This window comes from Styela clava, chromosome 14 (genome assembly GCF_964204865.1).
Source record: "Styela clava chromosome 14, kaStyClav1.hap1.2, whole genome shotgun sequence".
Taxonomy (NCBI): Eukaryota; Metazoa; Chordata; class Ascidiacea; order Stolidobranchia; family Styelidae; genus Styela; species Styela clava.
This window is the reverse complement of record NC_135263.1, coordinates 17,488,119-17,498,194: the sequence shown is the minus strand read 5'-3', so window position 1 is coordinate 17,498,194 and position 10,076 is coordinate 17,488,119. Positions and strand designations below refer to the sequence as shown.

At 35.7% G+C, this 10,076-nt stretch overlaps 2 protein-coding genes across 2 annotated transcripts; both read right to left on the bottom strand.

Moving 5' to 3' along the window:
* Window positions 1-72: 72 nt before the first annotated feature.
* Window positions 73-4,468, bottom strand: LOC120341395 (F-box/LRR-repeat protein 17-like). The gene is made up of 6 exons (XM_078119693.1): window positions 4,289-4,468; window positions 3,465-3,596; window positions 2,529-2,767; window positions 1,752-1,828; window positions 884-1,023; window positions 73-391 (listed from the first exon to the last, which is right to left on the bottom strand). Exons 1-6 carry the CDS (start codon window positions 4,451-4,453, stop codon window positions 272-274), a joined length of 873 nt encoding a protein of 290 aa, XP_077975819.1. The 5' UTR covers window positions 4,454-4,468; the 3' UTR covers window positions 73-271.
* A 1,013-nt stretch (window positions 4,469-5,481) lies between these two features.
* LOC144431993 (uncharacterized) lies at window positions 5,482-6,552 on the bottom strand. The gene is made up of 2 exons (XM_078119954.1): window positions 5,902-6,552; window positions 5,482-5,667 (listed from the first exon to the last, which is right to left on the bottom strand). Exons 1-2 carry the CDS (start codon window positions 6,346-6,348, stop codon window positions 5,497-5,499), a joined length of 618 nt encoding a protein of 205 aa, XP_077976080.1. The 5' UTR covers window positions 6,349-6,552; the 3' UTR covers window positions 5,482-5,496.
* Between the last annotated feature and the right edge of the window lie 3,524 nt (window positions 6,553-10,076).

The window sequence follows — 10,076 nt, the reverse complement described above, 5'->3', positions numbered from 1 at the left end:
CCCTCTGGTTAAGCACGTTGAATGGAAGATGCCCAGACTTGGAAAATTGGCGGTCTTACATCCCGAAAAGCATCACAAGCACATGATTTATTATTATAATCACATGAATAAATTTATAGGAAATATCGGACTAATCAAAAACATACATTATATACACATTAAAATAAACACTACAAATTAATATTAAAATTTGGCTGGTACACAAAAGGAAATGGAAAAGCATATATTACAAAACAATGGGAAGCAAATTACAGTAAGAATCACAATATAATTAATCTAATCTACCATCCCTTTCAATTTTTGCAAACATCCGTTTGGTGTCTTGAATAAAAGTGGAATACATAATATGTGGGTATTCCACAACAAGTTTCTCGACTTCCTCTTCAGGAACCTGAAATTAAAAACAGTATTGAAAAGTGTCTCCCATTTTTCACTAATCATATACTGCCCATCGTCTGAGTTCAAGAGGGGGAAATCGTTTACTATCAGCTTTTATCTAACATCATCTATATCAGGGTGGTCCAAGGTTGACGACTCCGGGTGCCACAAAATTATTTTTGCATTGTTCGCGGGCCAAAATGGTGTCAAGTATAGGTAAACAGTGCCACACAAAACAAACCCCTTTTATTGTGCAAACAGTATTTGTCATTTACCACGCTAAAACATGTGAAAACCACCGAAAAACTCACTAAACCGAATAACACCAAATGCGATTTTTTGATTACTCTCCGAATGTGATGCAGGCCCCGGATGATGAAGCTGCGGGCCGCAGCCTGGGTTTGGATCACCCTGATCTATATGTTTACAAGATAAACAATACAAAAAAATTCAAACTAAAATCTGATCGGAGAAAATCCTTACTAAATATGAAATTTGTCCTTACCGAATCGCATCTTATTAATCCCAAATATTCTAAACATGCACAATTTTCTGAGACATAGCGAGCACCGAAACCCGTAACTTTAGTATATCCAATATCGATCACGGATATTTTTTTTCCCTTTTTCCCCATGATGACCAACGCTGTAAAAGGAAGTTGCTGAATTTATAAATCAATTTACCATAATATTAGATATAAGTGTTCAGCGATATCTTGCAATCATAAATCAGCTTTTCGAGTAATATGGGAAAAAATATTTTTGGTTGAATATCCTAAATTTGTGAAATAGAGCAAGTAAATCAAGAATCCTAGGATACTATTTATTCCCAGTCACTAGAGATATCTACGGTAAATATCAAATTGGAAAATGATGTTTTGTGAGGTTACACTATAGAACTGACATGGGCAAGCTACGGCCCGAGGGCCAATTCCGGCCCGTTGGGTAATTTAATCTGGCCCGCCTGATGATGCCACAATCAAACTAAAACCAAATTTTGATGATTTAGCTGAAAAATAGCTCAAGGAACTTGTAGAGATTGCGATTAAATTTAGTTTTAGCACGAGGCTTATTGTTTTCCACTATTTTTTTGTAACACTGTAAATAAAATCATAAAATGTAACTTTTTACGTCACACTTACATGGCCCGTCAGTCTAGGTGGGCAAAATTTTTGGCCCCTGGTCCAAAACCTTGCCCACCCCTACTATAGAATCTGCAGTGTAAAAAGTGAAATCATGATTTTTAGAATTGAAATCGAGGGAATTTGAGGATAAAGACTCCAGTTTCAATACCAATGAAAAAAATGCCAAACACCATCTGCACAGTCCTGGTTGAGAAGTATCACTATTAAAAATATATAACGATCGACCAACCTTCATCTGTTATCGTAGTTGAAACAAGATAAAATTTTTCCATATTTGGTAATTTCGTGAGAATGATATCGATAAAGCTGCAACAAAATTTTTTAAAACTATTTTTCACAATATATATCTACACAAAAGAAGACAAGATATTTGCAGCGATTAGCATCAACATTGTTACCAGAGGGAGTAAAATCCAAATACCTTGTTTTTAACATACTGTAGTAAAATTGGGAATAAGCAGTCTATTTTAGAAATGTTTCAAAATATGATTTATTTTTGGAACCTCAAACAAACGAAATGTTTATCTAGTCAATGATATAGGAAAATAAAATGATCTGAACCTGTTTCTGCTCAAATAACAAGAGCGGTGGTTCTCAAACGGTGGGGCGCGCCCCACAAGAAGGGTGTAGACATTTTTTTTGAGGGGGGCACGAAACTAATTAAAAATCAAAATATTCGTTAGATTTGATCTGGCCTGCCTTATTTCGGATATTTACATTTCTTTATTTTGGATATTTACCTTCCATACACATATTTTCATCGTGTTTTTTGAATGAAACATACTTTCGACCTACTATCATTCAACATGTTTTTCGAATAAAACATACTTTCGCCCTACTGTCTGTTATTTGTAGCTTATTGTTAGAGAGTTATTTTTGAGGTGGGCCGCAGCTCGACAAACTCTAAAATGGGGGCGCAGCTTAAAAAGTTTGAGGATCACTGAGCTAGAGGTTTCAAATTGGACTCTTATTGATAATATAAACACATGAAAATTTATCAACTCACTTATCATCAAACTTTTTATTTAGATTCAGACTGATCGCCTTTAAATTTTTGCATCCTTCCATGATTGGCATCAGATCATCTGTTGTTAAATCTTCACATTTACTTAAATTAATATCTTCAAGATTTAATAATTCACCGAGAATTGCGATACCATTGGGATTGAAATTACACATCAAAAAGTCCAATGTCTGTATTGACAAACTACTCTCAGGAATAGTGACCAAACATTTCTCAGTTATCTGAAAAATAGAATTATAGAGGTTTATTATCTTGGGAAGACAGAAGCATATGCAAGGAGAACCCCTATTTTTTGAGAGTTTGCTCTTCAGATGGAAAATAAATTATTCTATGCTACTGCATAGATCACGAGTCAGCAACCTTTAGCATGGAAAGAGCCATTTGGCATCATTTCAATCAAATTCAACCCTACTCGGAGCTGCAACATCTACTCTAATGTCAGTGGCTAGTAAAACTCCCGGAAAACCATTCGTGATGCAATAATCTGGTTGTTACTAAGAAGAAACCAAATGAAATACAAATGCTGCAATAGTTCAGTCTACGTTGAAATGAAAATAACCTGTAAAATGAAAAGTAAAAGTTTGTCTTGAATCTCTTGATATACCAAAAGCAACCCATTTTTTACCGCTCATGATTTATACTTTGGGAACCATTGTGGGATGTAATTAGTGATTAGTATTTGGCTTCAGACCTCATTTTTTCATTGAATCCCTACTGCTTTTAATAAAAAACTGCTGTAATCACTTTGATCTGTGGAAGCCAGTGCTTCATGAATAAAGAGTCACATGCGACTACGGAGCCACAGGTTGCCGATCACTAGTATAGATGTATTTTCACTTTCAACAAGTTGCCTGTCTTGAGATTCAAAAAAAAAAGGAAAAATTGTATATGATTAAAATGTATAACATATCTTCTCACCTGTTTATTATGGCTGATTTTCAACAATTTTAATTTTCTACAACATTTTATAACTTCTGCAACAGCTTCATTTGATATATTTGATATTTGACTTACACTTAAATGTTCAAGATCATGTAGATTGTGAGCTATCTGTTGTACATAAAGAAAATTTTAACAATATTTTGCAACTGAAAATATAGTGTCAAAAGAATATCTACAACAACTTAGTCTCGTAATCGATGAATTTTGCATCCGTCACATGTTGAAATCTAGTGTGAAATGTAAGATAACATAATTTTGATATGTGGGACTGTGGGTCATCATTTCGAAACGCTCAAAATAATAATGACATGGATATCCTAGGGCAGTGGTTCTCAAATGGTGGGGCATCACCCACAAGTTGGGGGCGTGGACAATTTTTTGAGGGGGCGTGAAGCTAATCAAATATAAAAATATTCGTTAGATGTAATCTTTCCTGTCTTATTTTAGATATTCACGTTCCATCATCGTATTTTAAACGCGTTTTTCTTTAATAAAACACAGTTTCGCCTTACTATCAGTTATTTGTAGTTAATTATTTTTGAGGTGGGGCGTGAGACTTGACAGTTTCTAAAAAGGGGGGGGGGGGGGGCGGCTTAAAAAGTTTGAGAGCCACTGTCATAGGGTATATTTTTTGTTCATACTCAGGAATCTACAATGAAAAGTATAGGGATATATATCAGTATGGAGAATTATGCACAGTTTTGCACGCTAATAAAGTGTTTAATTCCAGATAATGATATTTTTATTTATCTACATTATTTGGTTGCTAATCACATCCAATAGTACAAAAATAAACTTACACTGAGAACTGTTTTGTCTGTGATCTCCAAACATTCCAGAACAAATTTTTTTAAACGAGGACAATTTTCAGCAAAAGCAATGAAAACATCATCAGATAATTTTGAACCTACTCTGTAAAAATAATAATTAAATTTATCATCTGTAATGAGAGAAATAATATCCATAAAGCTGGCAAAAACATGCAAAAAGTAAATTCAATTAGCTCAATTACCAACATGAAATGAAGTTCAGCCAAACCCACACAGTAATTCAATCTAAACTACCTCAAACTTATTTCTATTCAATATACTAATGGCCATTGGACAATTCTCAAATACAAGTGCAATATTCTGTATCATATTTAAATACTGTATCATATATATAGGAATAACAACCAAAATTAGTTCAATTCGTCTACACAAAGTGAACTACAATGATTTCATTGTTATTCTAAACTGATCCAATTTTTTGACAAAATTATGTTGCATTTGATATCATCATACTGGTAAAACTAAGATATAATATAATAATAATTTATATTGGATACATTCAAAAAAATCGATATCGAGAATCTTTCCAAGCCATATTTCTTACATTTCAGATATCGTATTTGCTCGTTTTGTAGCCCGGGCCCATATTTTTTCCAACCAACTCACTAACCGGGCCCTTATTCAAGCATGGGCGCTTGTTATTTTCGATCATTACAATAATTGATATATTGTTATTTCCAGTTCTCAATGTGATTTAAACGAGAATAGCGAAAATTTTGACTTTTTCTATGCACCGCAGGTACAGATCCGCAAAAGAAGAAAAGTTTTGCGATGCCCTATCAATATTGAAATGAGGCACTTGGACGTCGCGACGCCCAGTTTGAGAAACATGGTGTTACGTAATCAATGCTATCTATTATGTACTTGGACGCCAAAGGCGTGAGTGTTATCTACCGGGCCTTAAAATTCAACAGCATTGTGACAAAAGCTTTTTATTTCTCATTGTTCTCTACCACTGAAAAATCAGCTTTTACATCGGGCGGGTATTCACGCACCGGCCCTTATTTATTTTTATGTTCTGTTCACACGGCGGCTATTCAAACGGGCCCTTAATCAAAAACGGGCAGTAAAACGAGCATATACGGTATTTTAAATTAAAATGAAGGATTCCAAATTGCATTGATATTTCTTTTCAATCCATTGAAGCGAGATCATATCCAAACTCCATCCAATTAAATCTAGTACCGGTACAACACACACTCCTTTCTGCAAACCCAAATTGGACTTACCTTATATCTACGAAAGTCAATTACACACCAAAGAGATGGATCAAACGCCATATTATGCCATGATTTACATACTGGACTCACACTGTGGACTAAATCTTTGTACGAAAGATAGCCAAGAATCTGAAACAATAAATAGTGATAAATTAATATGAATAAAGACTGTTCTACAGTTTTTCAAATTTATGCTTATAGAGATCCCAAATGCATTTTGAAAAAAAAAAAAAGTTGACACTGTTGAAATGCATATTATAATAGCTAGATCTTCAATTTAGAAATACATTATTTTGCTACTGATTCATCAGATATATATAGGGTACTAATATATTTATATGACATTAATTTCTATACTTATACCTTCAGTACTACAGTGGATGGACATCTGCTTAACAAATCTTCAAAATCATCATGGCATTGATCAACATCTTTACTTTCGATCACCTGAACCAAATCGCTGTTGTCAACGTCAAGCTTTTTAGATTCGTGAATACCATTATCATGCAAAGCACCATTACAATTTGAAGGTTCAGTACAATTTTCATGCGAAACATTCCTTTTTCGGAGATCCAATGTATGTTGAATGATGCTTTGTTGTTTGTCGAGGGTTTGATCATTCCCAACATCATCATCATTGCCAAAAGAATTTTTATCACTGATTCCATTATCTATTTCAGTGTTTTTATCTGCCATGAGGCTTTTATTTTCCAAGTCTCCATCCACTGGTGATTGCGTGACAGCTTGTTCTCCAGAGCATCGGAATACTGCTTCATATAGGCCAACAATCTTGGCCCACACACATCCCATTCAACTTTTTTAATGTTTGTACCAAACCAAGAAGTAAGTTGTTGAATATCCTACTACATATAATTAGTTTTAAATGATCGAAAAATCGATCTACATTGATTCCATCTGGACAAAATTTAAATGGCGTATCAGCGTTAGAGGTAAGATCGGGCCCAAAAATTCCGACCCAACCCAGGCCCGTAGGTATTAAACCCTACCCAGCTCGACTAATTAACTGGATTTGCAGGCCCGAGCCCGGAGCAAATTTCATATTTTATTTAGTTCTTTGAATTGTCATTGCAAGAGTTTAGTACAGTATGTCTGTATGTGTCTTGTTGATGAGTATACACACATAGTTTTAGTTTATATTTTTTATAAACATATATTTATTTTAAAAAAAAAGTCAGCGATAGAAAGCCCGACCCGGCCCAAATTTCGGGCTTGAGATCTTAATCTCTAATCTGTGTATATGATGTCAGGATATACAGATATAGAAGAAAAGCATGTCTGCATGTGCACAGCAAAGTACTAACCTATCCTATCAGTGATGAATGCAATTACATCAAAAATTTGGTTCCAATATTTGAAATACAGTATTGAAATAGAAAGGAAAATTCGGTGAATCTAGTATAGCCTAGTTTAATACTTCTAGTAGGAGTGGCACAAAATTTTGGCATATTTCTTTTCTAACCTCCATCTAACTAGGTCATTCAAAATTATGGTATGTCAGAGTGACGTAATACAGTAATCAGGGATGCCAAAATGAAAATCGAGCAAGCTACGTCGTATACAAAGGCATACCAGTACAGGTGCCGCACTGTAGAAAGCCAACATTCTAAATAGGGTTTCTGGAGGCGGGAAGTTTCCAAATGTTGAAAAGTGGACTAGAATACCGGTATCATTTTTGCACGACAAGCTGTCTGCAGCCAGGTATAGCACAGTCAAACCCTAACCTATTCGCGAAATTATCCCGAACGCTGAAACGCGCGCACGGACTACAGTAACGTACAGTACACTGCAAATGCAGAACTTCTAACGGTCAGACGGTTGGCGAGTGGCGAACTCAGCGCAACGCGCTAACTCAGTGCTTCTCAACATGTGGTACGCGATCAGCTTTCAATTTAAAACAACAATTACCTTTTGGATTGGCTAAAATACGCCGCCAACGCTTTATCTTCCATACTGTATGTGTATGCCACCAAGTCCATGCTTCCGAAAACAAACAATACAGTATAACTAATCCCATACCCGACTTGGAATGGTAACCGGACGAGAGGCCGTGGTTCGGGACAACACTAAAAGGCTGAAGGAAGAAACGGATGAAGTGGAGGGAAAACGGAAGTTGAAGTGTTCCCAAAGGTGAAAAATTAAAGAACACTAAAAGGCTGAACACTAAAAGGAAGAAGTGGATGAAATTTCTTCCGACGGGTAGTTAGGTGGCTGAAGTCACTAAAAAGCTGAACACTAAAAGGAAGAGGTGGATGAAATATTTTCCGACGAATAATGAGGTGGTTGAAGTCACTAAAAAGCTGAACACTAAAAGGAAGAAGTGGATGAAATTTCTTCCGACGAATAATGAGGTGGTTGAAGTCACTAAAAAGCTGAACACTAAAAAGAAGAAGTGGATGAAATTTCTTCCGACGAATAATGAGGTGGTTGAAGTCACTAAAAAGCTGAACACTAAAAGGAAGAAGTGGATGAAATTTCTTCCGACGGGTAGTTAGGTGGCTGAAGTCACTAAAAAGCTGAACACTAAAAGGAAGAGATGGATGAAATTTCTTCCGACGGGTAGTTAGGTGGCTGAAGTCACTAAAAAGCTGAACACTAAAAGGAAGAGATGGATGAAATATTTTCCGACGAATAATGAGGTGGTTGAAGTCACTAAAAAGCTGAACACTAAAAAGAAGAAGTGGATGAAATTTCTTCCGACGAATAATGAGGTGGTTGAAGTCACTAAAAAGCTGAACACTAAAAGGAAGAAGTGGATGAAATTTTTTCCGACGAATAATAAGGTGATTGACGTCACTAAAAAGCTGAACACTAAAAGGAAGAAGTGGATGAAATTTTTTCCGACGAATAATGAGGTGGTCGAAATCACTGGTTGAAGTCACTAAAAAGCTGAACACTAAAAGGAAGAAGTTGATGAAATTTCTTCCGACAAATAATGAGGTGGTTGAAGTCACTAAAAAGCTGAACACTAAAAGGAAGAAGTTGATGAAATTTCTTCCGACGAATAATGAGGTGGTTGAAGTCACTAAAAAGCTGAACACTAAAAGGAAGAAGTTGATGAAATTTCTTCCGACGAATAATGAGGTGGTTGAAGTCACTAAAAAGCTGAACACTAAAAGGAAGAAGTTGATGAAATTTCTTCCGACGAATAATGAGGTGGTTGAAGTCACTAAAAAGCTGAACACTAAAAGGAAGAAGTTGATGAAATTTCTTCCGACGAATAATGAGGTGGTTGAAGTCACTAAAAAGCTGAACACTAAAAAGAAGAAGTGGATGAAATTTCTTCCGACGAATAATGAGGTGGTTGAAGTCACTAAAAAGCTGAACACTAAAAGGAAGAAGTTGATGAATTTCTTCCGACGAATAATGAGGTGGTTGAAGTCACTAAAAAGCTGAACACTAAAAGGAAGAAATGGATGAAATTTCTTCCGACGGATAATGAGGTGGCGGAGGTCACTGAAAAGCTGAACACTAACAGAAAGAAGTGGATGGAATTTCTTCCGACGGGTGGTGAGGTGGCTGAGGTCACTAAAAATCTAATCACTATAAGGAAGAAGTACGTTAGGGTTAGATGATATTTTGTCCTATCAATTTTGAGGCGGTTGAAGTCACTAAAATACCGAACATTGGGAGAGTTAAATAGCCAAAACATATCCCGACGGAAGTGAGATTGGATGAAGACCCTGAAAGCGGACTGATGAGTAGGCATGCCCCTTTTAGATTTATGAATTGAATCGATTCAAATCGTAATTTTTTTCGAATCTGATTTACGCATTTCGAAAGAAAGAGAGCCGTTTAGCGAAGAAAAACAAACACTCCAAATAACACCAATTGCCAGACGGGAATGTAAATGAATTTTTCTTTATTAATTTTATTGATCTGCCTTCATTCATTTTCATGTTCAGCGCAACACACCCTGATCATCACTCGAGATGCTGACGTGCTGTGTGGGTAATTAATTTCCTTCAATCTGTCAGTTGAGTGACTGACCTAAGTTTCTATCACACGCAAATTTAAATGGATCGTATACCCGAAAGTTCGTTGCAATTTTGTTAAAAATATGCAACAGCACACCTTCTCTGCGACTAAGTTATGGTACGCCTTGACATGATTTGATAAACGATCAGATACCGACTTCTAGAAAACATTTAATTTTGATTGAAATTTAATTTAAACTTCGTTGAAATTGAAATATTGGTACTACTGAAGTATGCGCACCAAGATGTCGCACAACCTGATCCCTAACCTCGTACACCAGTGATTTTCAACCTTTTTTGTATCGCGAAACACTTTTTTTATTCTAAAATTGTGACGGAACACCAAATGAGATTTTTGGAAATAAACTATATTATGCAATTAACTGACATCGATCATTTCGGAAAAAAATAAATTAACGAGATTTAATATTAGCTTGTCAACTTCAGCTGGAAAAGACGTTACACATATTCCGATTCAGAGCTACCGATGAGCTAGGAACAGAAATGGTATTTTAATGTAATATCTGGGCCTGTTTCGATGAG